The 20,773-nt window shown below is 38.5% G+C and overlaps 1 protein-coding gene across 7 annotated transcripts in view; it reads left to right on the top strand.

Moving 5' to 3' along the window:
* LOC134205651 (transmembrane protein 47) overlaps nucleotides 1–20,773 on the top strand; it is a 148,356-nt gene that overhangs the window by 122,261 nt on the left and 5,322 nt on the right. For all 7 annotated transcript variants that reach the window (XM_062681117.1, XM_062681115.1, XM_062681120.1 and 4 more), the window contains 4 exons: nucleotides 5,602–5,680; nucleotides 14,285–14,471; nucleotides 14,590–14,739; nucleotides 15,000–15,062. In XM_062681117.1, the coding sequence (XP_062537101.1) occupies nucleotides 5,602–5,680; nucleotides 14,285–14,471; nucleotides 14,590–14,739; nucleotides 15,000–15,062 (479 nt within the window). The remainder of the gene's footprint in view (nucleotides 1–5,601; nucleotides 5,681–14,284; nucleotides 14,472–14,589; nucleotides 14,740–14,999; nucleotides 15,063–20,773) is intronic.

The raw sequence follows: 20,773 nt of genomic DNA, 5'->3' as shown, positions 1-20,773 counted from the left end.
TGTTTCGAGTCACTTTCTGGGCTTTTTGGTTTGTTCAGGTCCTATCTGTGTGATAAAAAACTAGCTGTTAAATAATAAAGACAATAATAAAGACCCAATTTGGTATAACCGGCAAATCAAGAATATAAGAAATCGCAAGCAAAAGGCACACAAAATTTACAAAAGTCATAACAGTAATGAAAATTTAGTATATTACTTGGACGTATGCGATCAATTGAATTACGCTATCAGTAACGCTTTGGGAGATTAAAATTCGAAAACTCATAGCGAAATAAAGTCCTGTCCAAAGAACTTCTTTAATTACGTAAAAACTAAACTGAAATCTAATAACTTTCCATCAATTATGCATCTTGACGAAAACGCTATACCCCGCTCGAAAAAGAACTGTAATCTTTTTGCAGATTTTTTCCAGGAAACCTATTCTACATTTTCTGAAAATGATCGTGACCGCGACTATTTTGCATTTTTCCCAGACTTTTCAAATGATATTGGAGTGAATCAACTTCATGTCCATGACATTTTGCAGGCCCTACGTAGTTTAGATGCTTCGAAAGGTCATGGTCCTGATGGAATCCCTCCTATATTTATGGAAACCCTAGCAGTGGAACCAACCACTCCATTATTTTGGTTATTTAATATGTCACTAGGATCAGGAAAAATCCCAAATATATGGTAAAACTCATTTTTGATACCCATTTTCAAATCTGAAAAAAAAAAATCAGACATACTATCGTGGAAAAGCAATTATCTCTTGCATTCCAAAACTTTTTGAGGCCAAAGTAAACGAAAAATTATTCAAACAAGTAAAAAAAAGAAAAAAAAAAAAAAAAGGATCCGTTGTTTCAGAATGGCTCACAAACCGGTATGTTTTTTTTTAAGGAAGTAGTCTAGAACCGTTGCTATTCTCCCTCTTCTTAAGCGATGTAGTTCTCAATGTTGGCGAAGGCTACTTCATATTATATGCAGACGACATGAAAATATATGTTGTCTTTGGTAAATCGTCAGTTTGCATCGAGATGCAGGGGATCCTAGATATCGCTTCTCGTCTGGTGACTTGAATCGTCTCACATCACTTTGAGCGTGTCAAAATGTTCCGTCCTAAGTCAATCACTACTACGTAATCGGTGATGAACCGCTATGCTTTTTCTACTCAAAATCTTGGAGTTGTTTTTGTTTGTTGATTTCGATTGATTTTGTTCTTGGTGTTGATTTCCCTTGATAATAACCGGTTGGTACCGACAACCGAAATAAATAACCTTTTTGAAAAATTAAAATAATACAGTTCAATCAAAGATAATTGCCTATTTCCGGGGATTAAACCACCCGACTTGGACGTTAATTTACAATGTTATGAAAACTCATATGTGAATATGTACGTTATGTGCACCCAACCAGCGGATGGCAGATTTTAATACAATTCTGCATAAGAACCTTACAGAAACTGTATAATAATTGGGCATATACAATTTTTGTAAGATTTTAATACAATCGTTGAATTGAAATTATACAGATTTGTATTATTTTAATACAATTTCTGTATAAAAATCTTACAGATTTGTATATGCCACGTTTTTATACAATAATTGTAAGATCTGTTTTTTGGGTGTGGAAGATATTGATTTGGAAAATGTATTGGAGGTAACCACTTTCCCTTACCTCCAATACATTTTCCAAATCAGTATCTTCCACATAACGTACATATTCACATATGAGTTTTCATGGGTTGGGTTTTCACTTGACAAAAAAGTGTTTTCTCTGTAAAACGAAATAAAAGCTTTTATATGCTTCGGAAATGGGCACAACAAGATCGTGCTTACATAGCACACGTATAGCAAATGTCAAAGTTACGACCAGTGCCGGCAATCGACCACCTACCCCTATAATTATGTATAATATTTTCAATAAATAACTCCTATAGAAAAGAAAGGCTATTAGAGGTTGAAAAACAAGGTAATCAAGTCCTAGTTGCAATGTAGATGAAGATGAGAGATGTTTTTTTAACCATTCGCCTATCCCAATAAACTGCTTGAAAACTCCTTGTAGTATCATAAACTCCAAACATAATTATAATAAACATGGAATCACTAGAAAATATTAGAACATGTAGAACATACATAACCTCAATTGTTGAATAATCATTTCCTCGAATGCACGCCACTAAAACTAACATGTTCATACATCTTACATTCTTTGAAGAAAGGGAAAAGTAATCCACCTTACAAGGGGAGTCAAAATGAAAAACTCAGCAAAGGTAAAGTAATTACATTTCCCTTCATAAATCTCACACCCAACAAGTCCCATACGTACGGCGTGCAACGGCGAACGGTCTGGTTCATTTTGCGTTCCTTCGTGTAGCCAAAGGACCCTACGATAGGGCAAGCGATACAATTTAACATCACACTACAAGTGTAATACGGGACGAAAAACGAGTGTTCAAGCCCCCTCGGCTTGGCAAGTTGCGCTGTTTTTTACATGAGTCTCATCGCCAACACGATAGTACGGTACCCCTCCCGCTTTGGATATTCTATTTAAACGTAAATGAGGCCCAGCTGTGCCAGGCCAACATTTGACCGAGCCAAGTCTCTGCTGCTTTGTTAAGTTTCATTAAGTCGCAAAAACTTTCCAGGCAGTTGGCGCTTCCCTCTATAATAGAGTACAGCAGCGCGGGACCGCTACCGACCGACTGTCGGATCCCCAACCCGGCCGCCCCATCAGCCGAGAAATTCGCTAAACCAGCGAATAAACAGCCTGCCTGTCATCCACCGGAATTGCCGAAAGAGCTTTGGTGAAAATCCTGCTCACGAATGCTATTGTATAATTTTGGCCGAGCACACTCGCTCCTTCAGGGTGCAGAAGAAATAAGTCACCAGGAAGTAAGCTGCACTTTCCAGTTGATGCATTTTTGGCGAGTTAATTTTAACTTTGGCTTTTGTGCGCTCTCGCTGTTGTGGCGGTTTTCTAGTTGAAATTCAGTTTTTTTCGCTACGACTTCGTTTGGCTGAGGCTATCGGATTGCGTTGACTTGATGAAGGGGCTGGGAGAGCTTTTCGTTGGCGTGACCACAGAAAAGTAATGCGGTGACACGAAAATTGTACACCGTGGAAATAGCTTGAAATAAAACAAACTTAACTCAGAACTTTTTTTGTATCTTTATTAAGGAGACTTTCAGCCCTAGGTTGGCTCGTCCCCGGCGACTAAACTCAGAACTCTTTTCCTCCACCGACACTAGTTTAAAATTTTTGGAAATTTTCCTCTGATCTGACGAAAAAAGTTGCATCAAATTGAATTTCGGTTCTTTTTTTTAAATTAGTTAATATATCAATGCTTAAAGCTATTAATTCAAATCGCATTTAGGAGAAAAACACCATTTTAGTACTTATACTTATTTTAGTACTATATACTTACTCAGACGACTTATACTCTATTGACATTCTTATAAAGAAGATGCATAATAGCATGAATATGAAAAATGGTAACTTTAGCCTCTCCAAATGCTTGAAAAAACACCAGCACTGCTAGTTGGTAAAAATACATAAAATCTTTCTAAAGTATATTTGTATCAAATCTTATCTTATTATCGACCAGAGTCCAGATGATATATAGTTCCAATTATGTATAGAACGTAAATTCGATTATTGACTCAATAGTTAGGAAGTTTCAATTATACGATATCAGGCAATTTTTAGGCCAAAGGAAACTTTTTTTTCGTTGTTTTTGTTTACTAGAATGCTAATGGCGCTGCTAGCATTCAACATGTTTTCCCAATACTGGTCATGTTGTAAAGAATGTTTTGTTTTGTCAATCACATTAGTTTGACACACTGTACCGGTATTTTGGCTACCGCGGTGTAGATGTTGGTCACGCGATTCGAAGCGACATTAGCAGTTTTATACTTTAGAATCAACTAATCATCATTTTCTTGGAAGATAAACAAAACACAAATCTACTAAGCTGGAATTCTGGCACTGAAAATTCATTCCATTTTAATGATCATTATTAACTTATGAGATTATGTGGCCGGGGTTCAGCCAAATCGCACCAAGAGCCAACGAAAAATAACCCATTTTACTGCTCAAACTTTCGTTCAGCAGATTAATTAATCGCAAATCGTATCAGATATCCCTCAACCTCATAACTGAGGATATCCTACTGCAAATGACCACTTGAACTGATATGAAATGATTTTCGTTGTCCTTGTACGAATAAAATATCACAAGTTAGTCAAAAAGCCGCTTGGTGCGGTTTGGCTGAACCCCGACCATGTGTACCCCGTATTGCACCTTAAATTCCTAATCTACTTGGAACTGTAATGATAATATAGCCATGTAGTTTATTGTGACCTTACAAGATTTGAAGTCTAGTCGAAATTCCAAAGCAAGTAAATCACTTTAAAAAATAAGAGACTCCATGTCGTTGATAGTTTGACAACGAGGATGCATTGCAAAATATTGGAGCAACAAAAGCGTTATAGGAGTTGATCCCGTTAGCGTTATAGGAGTTAAAATTTAGACCAAAGCAAGAACATATAAATAAATTTACAACGTTGAAGGGCAATTACGGCCGTCTATTTAAAGTGTAATAATATTAGTAAAACAAAACGAATTTGGAAATAAACATGAATTTATCATCATCGCATAGATCAACTCTCCTCTTATGCTACGTACACACCAGTCAAGCAGTTCGACGAACATTGACTCCACCCCCAAGAAAACGCTTCGGTTGCTGCTTTGTTGGAACGTGTGTGAAGTTGTTCGAACAATTATTTGACAGTTGGCGGCTCGGTTGGAAAAAATTAAAACGGTTTGATTTTGGTTTGAGTTGTCGGGGGTGGAGTCAAGGTTCGCCGAACATGTTTGAGCATTTGTAGTGAAGTTGTACAAACCCCATATATTTTTTGATGGTTGGTGCTCGAGTTGGTGCTTCGGTTGTTCGTGTGTGATACTGTTGGTCGAATAAATTGGTTGTTCGTGTCGCTGTTGGTGAAACTTGACGAATGTTTGAATAAACGAGAGGTGGAGTCAATGTTGGTCAAACTGCTTGACCGTGTGTACGTTCCATTAGGCATTGCTACTTCTCCCACAAGGCCGTGTAGTGGATGTTAAGGTACCTAACAGAAACAAAACAACTTGTTTCCACCGTGTCCCAAATGGCATGAAACGCAATCTATTCACCATCTTCGCCATTCGCTACTTCAACTCTGCCTCCGCTGATTTGCCACACTTTACCACCAACAATTGTAAGAGCTTCTTGCTGGAAATAAAGAAAAGTTTGTAATTTACTGACGACCGCAGGTGAACGAAAAATCACTTTCCGGGAAGCCGCAGGCTTCCTACTACTTGCGTTTGTTCAAGCTGCACATCCTCCGAGGACCAAGCAAAGAAATAAACCAAGAAGTCAGTGTCTTCCGTTCAGCTTTCCGAGGCATAGTATGCTTCCGGTTTGCAGCAGCGGAAAATGTGTTTGTGTGCGTTTGTGCCTGTGTTATATCCTGCGCGCCTGATAAGCTTCCCGAAGAAAGTTTTTAATTTTACTAATTTGATCTAATTTCTCTTTCTCCAAGTACTTTTGGACTTATGGCTTCTGGTTCTCTTCTCTTTGCAGCAACAAACGGGGTCCCTCTCCTGACAAGATGGCACCAACGACGACGATTGAAACCGTCACCATCACAAGGCCACTCAAGGTAAGTGGGAGTAAACCATCTCGGGCGCTAACGATGTCTCTGAAATGTCGCTGTTACTTCTGGAGGTTTTATAGGTCAGCAATAGGCTTTCAATTACAAAATTAGGTTGGATCAATCAAGTTTTATTGACGTAGTACTTCTTCTTTACCTTTTGACGTCTACTTTCAGACTTTGGTGAAGTTTCGATTATCCCTAGGTTATTTAGAGTTATCAATCATTTCTAACGTTACTACAGTGTCAAGAAGATTTCGATTTTACAGATTATTTTGGATTTAAATATTTAGGTTTTTAAGTTAGTAAAAGCTATTATATTTTGGATTTTCTTTTAATTTTTTTTTTCAAATTTCTTCAAATAAACTCAAATATAAGGTACAGTGGGGCAAGTGGGTAAATGGGGTAAGTGAAAAAAAACGCAAGTATTTCACCGATGAAGCACAGAATTATTCAATTTCACTTCACAATCATACAAGGCCATTCAAATCAATGCGTTGAATAAGTGAAACATGAAATAATGAATCATTTCAACATGCGAGAGTAAAAGTTTATTAACCTTTTAAGTTTATCTTTTGCACAAGTTGTTTTGCGTGTCAATAAACACAAATATTTTTTAATGTTGGTTTCCATAACACATTCAATTAGTGCATTGATAAGTTGGTTTTCTTTGTAGTTTTGAATTCCAGCCACAAAAATATTGATATGAACATCAAAAGTTTAAAAAAAAATTGTTTATTGATTTGCCTGTTTTTTTACCATGGGTGGAGCTTCTACTGAAATCATAAGTGGATTGTTAATGAATCACAATATGATTCCAGGTTTGATGAATATTTCAAAGATAATTTCTCTGCATTATCGCCAAGATTCATTATCTTACTAAAAACCTGAAATAGAAAGTAGTGTTAGACACAAATGAAGATGAGATATTAGTTCTCAAAAAAATTAAGTAAAGAAAACATAAAAATCATTTAATGGAGGCACTCTAGTGCCCTTTGACTTTAATGAAGTGTCAAAATGCATCACAACAGATCACAGTTATGCTCTATTCAGTATAATTATCATTTGCATGGAATATATGAACAGAAAATGTGTTCCTATATTAAAAAATCCTCTTTTAAAATCATTTTTTCACTTACCCCACATGTGGGACAAGTGAAAAATTGAAACCGATTTTTTTGTTTTACGAATATTTTGTATCCTAAAAGTATTTTTCAAAGATCTTGTTCACAGGCATATAAAGATTGGATAGATGATTCGTTATGTCATAAATATGATCAATTTCAATATTATATTCAACTTTTATGACTTGATAAACATGAAATATACGATTTCCTTTACCCACTTGCCCCACTGTACCTTACTTAGAATAATTAAATGAAACATTTTTAAGCGCAATTATTCATTTTAGAGGAAGGAATCCCATAACGCCCTCCTAAGGCAAAACGTCTTCTGGATTTTCCTTCATGTTTATCGGGGTTGAGACGTAACAAGACTATTTAGGTCCAAAACTTTGTAGGTTAGGCTAAAAAAGTGTCTAAATAATAGAAAGGAAAAACCAAAATTTTCCTCATTGAATGAAACATCTAACATTTTGTCGAGGCAAAACGCCCTAGTGGGACTACCCTACAATGTACTACGCGCCTCCACGCTATGTCCATACCAGGGTTGGGGAACGTCCACAAATTACGTCACGCTTAGAGGGGGGAGGGGGGGTCCAATGAAGTGTGACAACCCATACAAAAATTTCAGACGCTTCATACAAAAAGTGTGACATAGGGGGGAGGGGGGGTTGAAAATTCCCCATTTTTGCGTTACGTAATTAATGGATCTTCCCTTGCTGATTTTTCGACGCGTGGTTCATTGAGCCCCAAGAGCCGCCAACTTAAGGCATTTTTAAGACATGTTTGACAATGACAAAATGGCATTTAAGATAGAAAAGGGGGTTAATACGCTGCTTTAATGTCTTAGTTCTAACGATGGTCTTTCCAAAATGTTAGATGTTTCATCCAAATGGGATTTTTCGCATTTTTTTTTTCTTGACGCAATGTTCATATTATCCCCCACCCGGTGCACAACCGAGTCAAGTGTATTGTGTACTGTCGGGATATCGTTAACTATGAAGCAGAGAAGTTGCGTATGAAACTGGATGAGCAAGGCGTAGACGAAGTACACCGTATTTCGAAGAAAATGGTGAGGAGAGGATTAACACTCCGCTCCCTATACAGGGGATGGACAAAATAATTAGGATAGGCAAATTTTGGGTAAAATTAGATGTGTTGTAACTATCTTAGTTATCATCCGATTTTGACAATTCAGGCATGAACTAGAAAATTAATGCAGTTTGACGGTATGTCCATGGAACCGACTATGGTCACCGGATTCCGGAGATATTCCGGGTTTTTCGGAGGTAGGTTTAAAACCGTAAATTTGAGGTGGATATTATGAGAAGTTGTGGTTAAAAATTGAATAATACTAGTAACCACAAATGAAGTAGGGCTCTTGCTGATTGGAACCATATATTGAGATTTGGAATCGGACCAGAATCAAGTGAGATATGGCCATTTCTTTATAATCGGTTCCGATCGATACTTATCAAAGGGGTCAGGCCACAACTTCATTTGAATCTCGCTTTTTGTTAGATGGTCCACTATGATTTTATTCTAGAAGGCCTCTAATGTGTCAAGAATGAAAAGCCAATTGAATAAACGGATCCTGGAGTCGCTGGGATGTCCCCGGGGAACCTGTGAATGGGGACATTTAAGTTTTACCACCAAAATCAGTCATTCGACGGCTCTTTTTTCATGGTTTTCGATCAGGAAGCAAAGTATGAATATGAAATGGTCCATTGACGGCTCTGACCGTTTCCAGGATCTACGGATTGGCCCCGGGGAACCTGTTGAAGGGAACATTTTAGTTTTACCACCAAAACCAGTCGTTCGACGGCTCTTTTTTCATGGTTTCCGATCAGGAAGCGAAGTATGCATATAAAATAGTCAATTTACGGTTCTGACCGCTTCCAGGACCTACGGATTGGCCCCGGAGAACCTGTGGAAGGGGACATTTTAGTTTTACCACCAAAACCAGTCGTTCGACGGCTCTTTTTTCATGGTTTTCGATCAGGAAGCGAAGTATGAATATGAAATGGTCCATTGACGGCTCTGTCCGCTTCCAGGATCTACGGATTGACCCCGAGAACCTGTGGAAAAGAACATTTTAGTTTTACCACCAAAACCAGTCGTTCGACGGCTCTTTTTTCATGGTTTTCGATCAGGAAGCGAAGTATGAATATGAAATGGTCCATTGACGGCTCTGTCCGCTTCCAGGATCTACGGATTGGCCCCGGGGAACCTATGGAAGGGGACATTTTAGTTTTACCACCAAGACCAGTCGTTCGACGGCTCTTTTTTCATGGTTTTCGATCAGGAAGCGAAGTATGAATATAAAATGGTAAATTTACCGTTCTGACCGCTTCCAGGACCTACGGATTGGCCCCGTGGAACCTGTGGAAGGGGACATTTTAGTTTTACCACCAAAACCAGTCGTTCGACAGAATATAAAATGGTCCATTGACGGCTCTGTCCGCTTCCAGGATCTACGGATTGGCTCCGGAAAATCGAATGACTGGTTTTTGTACTAAAACTAAAATGTCCTCATTCACAGGTTCCTCGGGGGCAATAAGTAGGTCCTGGAAGCGGTCAGAGCCGACAATGGACCATTTTAAATTCATACTTTGCTTCCTGATCGAAAACCATGAAAAAAGAGCCGCCGAATGACTGGTGTTGGTGCTAAAAATAAAATGTCCTCCTCCACAAGTTCTTCGGAGGCAACCAGTAGGTCCTGGAAGCGGTCAGAGCCGTCAATGGACCATTTTATATTCATACTTCGCTTCCTGATCGAAAACCATGAAAAAAGAGCCGTCGAACGACTGGTTTTTGTGGTAAAACTAAAATGTCCCCTTCCACAGGTTCCCCGGGGCCAATCTGTAGGTCCTGGAAGCGGTCAGAGCCGTCAATGGACCATTTTATATTCATACTTCGCTTCCTGATCAAAAATCATGAAAAAAGAGCCGTCGAACGACTGGTTTTGGTGGTAAAACTAAAATGTCCCCTTCCACAGGTTCCCCGGAGCTAATCCGTAGGTCCTGGAAACGGTCAGAACCGTAAATTGACCATTTTATATTCATACTTCGCTTCCTGATCGAAAACCATGAAAAAAGAGCCGTCTAACGACTGGTTTTTTTGGCAAAACTAAAATGTCCCCTTCCACAGGTTCCCCGGGGCCAATCGGTAGATCCTGGAAGCGGTCAGATCCGTCAATGGACCATTTTTTATTCATACTTCGCTTCCTGATCGAAAACCATGAAAAAAGAGCCGTCGAACGACTGGTTTTGGTGGTAAAACTAAAATGTGCCCTTCCACAGGTTCCCCGGGGCCAATCCGTAGATCCTGGAAGCGGTCAGAGCCGTCAATGGACCATTTTATAATCATACTTTGCTTCCTGATCGAAAACCATGAAAAAAAGAGCCGTCGAACGACTGGTTTTGATGGTAAAACTACAATGTCCCCTTCCACAGGTTCCCCGGGGCCAATCTGTAGGTCCTGGAAGCGGTCAGAGCCGTCAATAGACCATTTTATATTCATACTTCGCTTCCTGATCGAAAACCATGAAAAAAGAGCCGTCGAACGACTGTTTTTTTTGGCAAAACTAAAATGTCCCCTTCCACAGGTTCCCCGGGGCCAATTCGTAGATCCTGGAAGCGGTCAGAGCCGTCAATGGACCATTTTATATTCATACTTCGCTTCCTGATCGAAAACCATGAAAAAAGAGCCGTCGAACGACTGATTTTGGTGGTAAAACTAAAATGTCCCCTTCCACAGGTTCCCCGGGGCCAATCTGTAGGTCCTGGAAGCGGTCAGAGCCGTCAATGGACCATTTTATATTCATACTTCGCTTCCTGATCGAAAACCATGAAAAAAGAGCCGTCGAACGACTGGTTTTTTTGGTAAAACTAAAATGTCCCCTTCCACAGGTTCCCCGGGGCCAATCCGTAGATCCTGGAAGCGGTCAGAGCCGTCAATGGACCATTTTATATTCATACTTCGCTTCCTGATCGAAAACCATGAAAAAAGAGCCGTCGAACGACTGGTTTTTTTGGTAAAACTAAAATGTCCCCTTCCACAGGTTCCCCGGGGCCAATCCGTAGATCCTGGAAGCGGTCAGAGCCGTCAATGGACCATTTTATATTCATACTTCGCTTCCTGATCGAAAACCATGAAAAAAGAGCCGTCGAATGACTGATTTTGGTGGTAAAACTTAAATGTCCCCATTCACAGGTTCCCCGGGGACATCCCAGCGACTCCAGGATCCGTTTATTCAATTGGTTTTTCATTCTTGACACATTAGAGGCCTTCTAGAATAAAATCATAGTGGACCATCTAACAAAAAGCGAGATTCAAATGAAGTTGTGGCCTGACCCCTTTGATAAGTATCGATCGGAACCGATTATAAAGAAATGGCCATATCTCACTTGATTCTGGTCCGATTCCAAATCTCAATATATGGTTCCAATCAGCAAGAGCCCTACTTCATTTGTGGTTACTAATATTATTTAATTTTTAACCACAACTTCTCATAGTATCCACCTCAAATTTAAGGTTTTGAACCTACCTCCGAAAAACCCGGAATATCTCCGGAATCCGGGGGCCATAGTCGGTTCCATGGACATACCGTCAAACTGCATTAATTTTCTAGTTCAGGCATGCCTGAATTGTCAAAATCGGATGATAACTAAGGTAGTTACAACACATCTAATTTTATCCAAAATTTGCCTATCCTAATTATTTTGTCCATCCCCTGTAAGTGTGTTCTTACCATCCGCGGCACCTCAAGACCGGAGCTCTTTGGTTTCTTTAGGTGCCCCCCTGTCGCTACTACCCCTCTCCGATGCAGTGCTTTGTCTGTTGGTCTTTTGGCCACACCAAAGCCCGCTGTGGCCACCAACTGCATCTGTGGGAATTGCTCGGGTGCCCACCCGATCACCGAGGACCGGAATTGCGACATCCCAAAATTCTGTAGTAAGTGTAATAGCAATTAGCACGTAATCTCTAGCCTGTCCTAGCTACAGGGCTGAGAACGAGGTTCCGCGAATCAAAATCGACTACAGTAGCACTTACCCGGACGTCAGAAGAAGCAGAAAAGGGCAGAAGGGTCCTACGCCGAAGTCACGCAGAACAATCAAACCCCGCAAGTCTACCGACACAGCCGACAACAGTAGCGGATGATGTTCCCGCTCTGCTGCAAGAGATGAGAGCTATGCGGTCGAAGCTGGAATCCCCCCGTCTCGAGGTCTAAACCCTAAGGGTCGAGTATGACCTTACCAAACGGTATGACCTTACCAAACGGCAACGAGACAGTGGAGCGCGGAACCGGAGCCCGGAGCAACGATTAACCGCAAACTGAGTCGTCTCTCTCTACTGTTCAACCGTTCAATCATTGTCTATCATTTCTCCATCTGTCGCTGCCAATGGTCCAGGATACAGATTTACGCGGAAAGATGAATTTATGCCAAAACTATATTTTTTAGAAAAAAAAACTGTTGTTCTACAAATTTGTTCGAAATAGTAAGGCCATCATTATGGTGCAACCAAAAATAGAATGGCCCATCACATAAAAAAAAATTAGAAAATATTTTTTTATTTCTCGGAATATTGACATGATATGTTTTACAAAGTTGTAGCGCAGCTTATTCGAATAAATTTTGCCAAAAAAAAAACTTTTTCTGTAGCTCTTAAGTTGGCTGATTTAGAGCAATTTTACTTAATTGGATTATGGTGTACATCACAAAAACAGTATTCTTGATTTACTTTTTTTGTTTTAGATTTCTCGAAAAAGTCGTCTTCAGGTGACTTTTAGAGCTTAAAAAATTGCAACTTTTGATGGGTAAATATGCTCAATATCTTTCTCCGATCAAAAGTTATAATCGTTTTTCTGTCAAAATTATATTTTTTTTCATAAGTTGATATCTCCGGTTAGGGCTCCGGACTGGGGCTTTTCAAAACGCGTGTTTTGCTATAAGAATATCGTCTGTATCTTCTTCCGTTGTCGAGTTATATCAATTTATTTGAAAAAACATGATTTTAGTAAAATTAGTAAAACTTCAGATAAAAAATAACAAATTTTTGACATCATAAAGAATATGAATTTCTCTTTCAAATGCCGTATAAATAAAAATTTTTGGTCTGCTTTAACCGGAGATATCAACTTATGAAAAAAATGTAATTTTGACAGAAAAACGATTATAACTTTTGATCGGAAAAATATATTAAGCATATTTACCCATCAAAACTTGCATTTTTTTGAGCTCTAAAAGTCACCTGGAGACGACTTTTTTGAGAAATCTAAAACAAAACAAAAATAGATTAAAAAACTGTTTTTGTGAGGTACACCATAATCCAATCAGGTAAAATTGCTCTAAATCAGCCAACTTAAGAGCTACAGAAAAAGTTTTTCTGGCAAAATTGATTGGAATAAGCTGCCCTACAACTTTGTAGAAGGTCGAGTTTTGTTTTCGTTTGCAGACTACGGGACTTAAGCTGGTTACGAAGTCCATAATAAGCCCTCGAGCGCTATATTGAACAGTAGATTCGAGAGTGCATCACCCTGCTTTAATCCATCTAAGGTTACAAATGACGTCGATATTCCATCCGCAACCCTTACACTTTATTTCGATCCGTCCAACGTTATTCGAATCAGTCGTATCAGTTTCGCCGGAAAACCATGTTCAAGCATAATTTGCCATAATTCATTCCGTTTCACTGAATCGTATGCCGCCTTGAAATCAATAAACAGATGATGTATCTGCAAGTTGTACTCCCGGAATTTATCAAGGATTTGTCTCAGGGTAAACATTTGATTCGTCGTTGATCGGCCCTCACGAAAACCTGCTTGGTATTCGCCGACGAAGGACTCTTCAAGCGGTCTCAATCTGTTGAACAGAATACGGGACATAATTTTGTACGCCGAATTCAGGAGGGTTATTCCTCGGTAATTGGCGCACTCCAGTCTGTGCCCTTCTTCCTTCTACACCCGCTGAGGCTGCCTTAAGCGGGTGTCCTCCTATTTCGCCATCGCGTGCAAGCGGCTATTTGCCTAAAAGCCGCAGCATACGCTTGCGCCACATCTGGAAGCCATAGGAACCCTCTCCTTGTTCAAGGGGATCGGATCATGCACACGATGGCCGGTGTCAGTCTCACTCCAGTGGCTAGGGTCCACTGGCATGGAGCGATGGAAAAAACTTATTTCAATTTTCTTGATGGACCGCCTACTTATTCCGTTCCCTGATGCCCTGATATTCTGGCCAAAATTTCAGCCGAATCGGTTAACGTATGGGCTGTGCTAATTGGAAGTTTATATGGAAACATGTATGGAGAATCATCGAAAACCAGTAAATTGGAGCTAGATGGCACCATTTACGTTGATAAACAAACAAGCTTTAATTTTTAAATTCTTTCGTACTCTGCATAATACGAATGTGATTCAAATAGATTTCCGGAATCTAATATTTTTTTTTGTCCTTGAATCAACGTATATTTCTTTCTCCACCCCAAACAGGTAATTGCCTTCATCTGTGGAGTGATAGTGGGCATATTGATGATTCTGGCCCTCACGTCAACGGATTGGCTGATGGCGGAAAGCTGGCGCCAGGGACTGTTTGTGCACTGCATCGAGGAGGACTACTCGCCACCACTGCCGTTCAACCTGCAGGACCCAGCCGGCTGTTACGCCAGCCGTGACGTCAGTGAGTATCGCGCCGCAACCGTTCAATCAATTAGCTGATGTGACACCGCACCTCGATGACAATCAGCTAAAATAAATAATTCCCGATTAATTAAAATGTAACCGTCTCCCTATCGTAGCTTACATCAAAGCCACCGCTGGCCTTTGTATCATCACGCTGGTTACCGATATCATAGCGACGATACTGACCGGTCTCGGGCTGAACACACAGGACCACAATCGCAAGTACAAATTCTACCGCGTGGCAGTGCTCGTTATGATGGTGGCATGTAAGTAATTGCTGGCGATTAAACACAGTTCTAATCCCTAGCATATTGTGTCGATTGGATAAGAGCTCCATCGTTACTTTGAAGTTTAATCCGCAGAATTATCAACTAGGAGATGTGTATGCCAATAGAGGATACGGCTAATGATCTCAATGGCTTCATCAAGTATTTATTGTACAAAATCAAAGCAAGAGCTCTTATCTAATTAGCAAACACTTAATCAGTATATACACAAAACTGAATTATTTTATTTCTTTTTTCAGTGATTTCGTTGCTAGTGGCTCTTATACTATATCCAGTGTGCTTTGCCGCAGAACTCAATCTAGGTGAGACATTTATTTTCATTGATTACAGCGAATCGATGCTCAGAAGTTTCTCAGACAGGGATCATAATAATGTTGAAACGTTTTATAGTAAAAAAACGTTTTATAGTAATTTTTTGCTGGTGTATTCTTTTACAAAAGTAGATTTTATATTTTATTATTTTCTGAGCATCGATTCTTTCCATCTAATGTTGCTTAAACTTCCCGGAAGAAGAAGTCCAACATAGTTGTTTTGGGTGGTTTATAATAGGATGAAAATGAGACGTCCTTATTTTTTTGTATTGGTTTATTTCTAACGGAGTTACTTTCTTTCATTATCTGGCAAATAACGTTACAAAACTGTAAAAGAGGTCATTCACGAACTATATGAAGTTGAAGTATTCCTATTCCTTTTATTTTGTGAATGACCCCTATCACTTATCGACTGGATAACGTACGATATTGTTCATTGCTTGATTCATAAATACAGCAAAAGTTTCTGCAATTGGAAAGGGTACTTGTTGGTTGGCAGTGTTGGGAAATGAGTGAGCATGTTTCGTTTCATCCTCACTCACTCACTCATATGAGTAAACCCGGTTCTACTCACATGTGAGTACTCACAGGTACGGTGAGCACTCACGCGTGAGGAAACTCACGCCTGAGTGAGTAAAACTACTCATTCGTTTTTTTGGTGAGTAAGTGAGTAACAGATTTATTGAAAATATATTTTGTTTTCTTTAACTAGAAATAACTAAAAATGCACACGCGCGCGTGTGTGTGCGTGTTTGTACGTGCGTGTATGTGTGTGTGTATGTGTGCGTTTGTGCACGTGTGGATGTCGAACTAATATAATGCTAACATTTTGATTGATGACAACTAGAATTTATCGCTGATTATAACACCTACCTACATACATTTTATACGTGCGAGAGGGGTCTCAGACTACCTTAAGAACCTTCCCGGGTCCCAAAACATGAGTTATTGGCTGAGACATTCAAAAAATAATAAATCATCCAATGTCTAAATGAGAGCTGAAACTTTGTGACTTTGGACATTCGGTTAGTAGATGATCGAAATGACTTGAGTACCTAAACAAATCAACATAAGTAAAACATGTATATAGGACAAAGCCTTATTCTAGAGATAGACTTAAAGTCTATTCAGAATATGAACTGTATCACTTATCAAAGCATTTTCGACTTATGTTTGGCCGGGGTTCTGTCAAATTAAACCAAGCCCCGACAATATATGTACCATTTTTCTGCCGAAGCTTTCGTTGAACAGATTTAGTTGATCGTGTCGGACATCCCTTATAGCCTATTCAGATTACGCCAATTATGGTAATAAATTTAATGATAAATACTATTGATCTGAAGAAATATTTAGAGCTTTTTTTAGTGGAATGTATTCAACCGTCTAAAACGAGTTATTCTCTATTTAATTCCACTAAGTTTTGTTATCTTACGCAGATACGTATTTCGACCTCAACTGTGAGGTCGACTTCAGTGTCTTGTACTGAACTCGACCAGTAAAAAACTGTTTTTAAATTTTGCATTAAGGCACAAGGTTTAATTTGATGGATTTCTTTATACTGAAATCAAGTGTAAGCGTCATTATTATGTAAAAGTATGTATAATAATCGGGGGCCCTCCTTAGCCGTGCGGTAAGACGCGCGGCTACAAAGCAAGACCATGCTGAGGGTGGCTGGGTTCGATTCCCGGTCCCGGTCTAGGCAATTTTCGGATTGGAAATTGTCTCGACTTCCATGGGCATAAAAGTATCATCGTGCTAGCCTCATGATATACGAATGCAAAAATGGTAACCTGGCTTAGAAACCTCACAGTTAATAACTGTGGAAGTGCTTAGTGAACACTAAGCTGCGAGGAGGCTCTGTCCCAGTGTGGGGATGTAATGCCAATAAGAAGAAGAAGATGTATAATAATCTAATAACATATTATCTCAAAAGATTTCACTCAATTACGTTTGGTATATGAATATTATCAACACTCGAACTCATAGTAGAACGTGGTAAAACTTACCTTCCTTAGTCACATTCATCTCACTAATTTAAGAGATTTTGTGCTGAAAATAGCGGATCTACCCTTTAATCCGAGCTTCAATACATTCGATTAAATCTCAGGAAGCAATATAGAAGAATATTCCCGAGAATATTCCATTGACAATGTTGTATCAGCTTTGCTTTATGGAACATCACACTTCCAGTTTTCAGACGAATAAATATGTACATGAAACGATGCTTTCTACAAAGAATCTTGAGTAGGCCAACTATATCCATCATCCTTCGTTTTATTCTTTTAATTAGTAATCAGCATCCCAGATCTGCATCTAGTTTGGAACAACTCAGTATCGCTATAGGAAAGAGGCAAGGTGGAATTTTTCATGTCTTATTATTTTGTTCATAGAAGGAAAACAAAATTTCTTTACTGTTCTATTACATATCATATTATTTTGAATAAGAACTTACCTTTTCCGAGTTGGAATTTGTTTGTGAATTGGGAAACAATTTATTTAGTTACTTTTACCAAAATTAATTTGGACAAAGGGCTAAATGGCATTTCTTAAAACAAACGGCGGTGAAAAAAACAGGCGAAAACAACAAACAGATTGACAGCTGGGCGAGGCAGAATGGCGAAATTGATGTTGTCATCAACATTATGGCGCATTTCTGAAGGGCGCAACTGTACACTGTTAAGAAAATGGGCTATTATTTCTAAAATCATACTTACCATTCAAAATCTAGCCAAATTTAAATTCTAATTTATGCCGTTCCAATTGTTGGGTTGGTTGGATGTATTTTATGAAAATTAATAACAGTTCAAGACAAAATTTTCAAAACGACTTATTTGCTTTTAAACAAAGATTCAAACGACGATTTGACGAATCTGATAGCTCTCCACGCAAACCAACACCATCAACAGTTAGCGGAAAGCTTCACCTACCTATTGGTGGTGTTGGTTTGCGGGAGAGCTATCCGATTCGTCAAATCGTCGTTTGAATCTTTTGTTTACAAAAGCAGATAAGTCGTTTTGAAAATTTTGGCTTGAGTTCAAATATACTCTGCATTTAAAACTACACACCCGTTTCAAATCACTCAGAGACTGAGTGAAATATTGCCGTCTCTTATTTTCTCAAAATTTCTCAAATTCATTTCTCAATTCTCAAATTTTGAGTAGTTCCACTTTTTACGAAAATTGAGTAAGATTTGCGTGAGAAAAAAATTGATGACAATACAGTTTCACTCAGTCTCTGAGTGATTTGAAACGGGCGTGTTTATTTGATATAATGTCTTGAAACATACTAAGGCTTTGGTCCGATTCGCGAATAATTATTCAAATCAAATCGATAATCAAATTAAACTTAAAAATGACAGTTCAATAATTTTCAAATAACCCTGCTCGCAGAGCAAGGTTATTTTTGACAGATGTTGAATCATTTTTGATGAATATTTTGTTGGTCTTGCTGGGTAGCCATTAGCCATTCTAGTGACCGGGAGATTTCATAATTTCTGAACTGTCACTTTTAAGTTTAATTTGATTTTAATTCACGAATCGGACCGAATCCTAACCCATTTTTCTCCATTTGAATTCAATGTCACATTGGCCCTTATGAAACAACTGTGTCGACTTGCTGTTCGCGATTGCATCATTACGTCATTTGACACCACATGAGGGCACTGTTTACATGTTTCTCTCCTGTTTAAATACGAAAGACTTCTCAAGAGGACAATGTTTACCATTTTTCACAGTTTTTACCCGTGCACTCCTCTATAAAGTCTTAAATACTTTTGTTATGGTAAAAACTCATTGTAATCAGGATAACTGAAGATATCCGCATGTTTTTATTCGATTCACGCACCTGATAGCATTTTATTTATTGGCTTGAGCAGTTTTTACCTGGTTTTAATGTTTCTACAAGGATCCAGTTTGTGGTAAGTTAAGCTCAATTTTTAGCTAATTTTTAAAAGAACCGAAACTTTGTTCGAAAAACAATATTATCTTATTTGAATATATACTACCACTTACCAAAGACTGTGGATACCGGTCGAGACCGATCAATAAATTTACAGATACAGTTTTTTGCACCTTAAATCTCTACTAGCAGGTGAATTTCAACAGTTTTTTGCAAGTTAACAAAAGATTGGGCATTTCCGGTAGGGTTTCCATTCCCATACATTAATTTTTCATAGTACAATATTATCCCGATTTTGTCACCCCCTGGATGATAAAATAGGAAATGTATGTTTCTTGTCGAGAAGGCTTACAAAATTTTTGACAGGTATACTAAGAAATGATTCATAATAAACCACAGGCGGTGAAAGTTATTTCCTGAAAAGTATTATTTACAAAAATAAAAAAACGACTAAAATTTTCATGTTTTCTTTTGGGGTGACGAAATCGGGTCGAAAACGTGATAAAATCGGGTCGATGCTGTATTGCTTTATTATTCAGCGAAATCTCCACCGAAAAATCTGTCGGTTACTCAAAAATTTATGGTGCAGATAGTTGAATTGGAATGTAATGGTAGAATTTCTGAAGCACAAACGCTTCTCGACAATATTAACCAATGAATTTTCTATGACGTAAACGTATATTCGGAGAACTACGTAGTGTAGCGGCTTAATGCAATTGAATATAGGAAAGATCACACTGTTAGTTCTATGATGATATACTAAGGACCGATCTATGGTATTTGTACCATGATATAAGGTGGCAAGGACATAATTTGAAGGCTATCTTTCATGAAGACAGTCATTGATATGACGCTCAATTAAAATACCATGGTACAAATGCCATTAGTGTGTCAGTCCTTTGACTGGTGTTCTTCGTTCCATATGGTACAATTATCTTGATATGATTGCCATATAAATTATTGTATTCAAGTAATAGTCTTTAAATAATTTTCTTGTTATCTTTTACCATGATATTTGTGTATCATATATGACTTATAAGTCTGTCGAATCATTAAAAAATATATTTTTTTTACAAATCATGCAAAATGGATCAGTTTTGCAAACAATGGATAAATATTTGCATTAAATACATTGCAGTATTTGATTAATTACAAATGGCCGGAATATATCAATTCAGAACGCCATCCGCTTTACCCATTTGCCGGCAAATCTATTAATACTTAATACATAAAAATGTCTAACTCGCACGCACACGCAGACACACGATCACACACACACACACACACACACACACACACAAACGTGGACACACAGACACATTCCAGAAATTTAATAACGTTCTATTAATTAAATACGAATGTTATTAGCAATTTCTTTTAATTATTGTTAGACAAATTCGTTCAATTGATTTATTAAATCCTGACCTCATTATCTAGGTACATTTTTATTGAAACCTACCAGAATTCCCCAAAACATTACGAAAGAAAGAAAAATGTCTCATATTTAATTACTCATAAGAGCAAAATTTCCTCACTCGTGAGTGAGCAAAACCATGTTTGCTCAGACGTGAGTACTCACAGTTCGTGAGTAACTCACGCGTGAGGACTCACCGAAAAAATGAGAAATGAGTGAGGAATTTTTACTCATATGAGTGAGATTCTCAACACTGTTGGTTGGTGGCGAAGGCGTGACTTCAAATATTTAACAGCAGTCAAACATCAACATTTAGCTTATAAATACTTTGACATTTCTTTAGCCTAGCTTGATTGATTGTACACTTCGTAGTTGCTTGTCGTGATTGGCC

The sequence above is a fragment of the Armigeres subalbatus genome, chromosome 1, assembly GCF_024139115.2.
Source record: "Armigeres subalbatus isolate Guangzhou_Male chromosome 1, GZ_Asu_2, whole genome shotgun sequence".
NCBI classification, from domain to species: domain Eukaryota; kingdom Metazoa; phylum Arthropoda; class Insecta; order Diptera; family Culicidae; genus Armigeres; species Armigeres subalbatus.
Note: the sequence above shows the minus strand (reverse complement) of the source record. Positions and strands in the feature narration are given on the sequence as shown.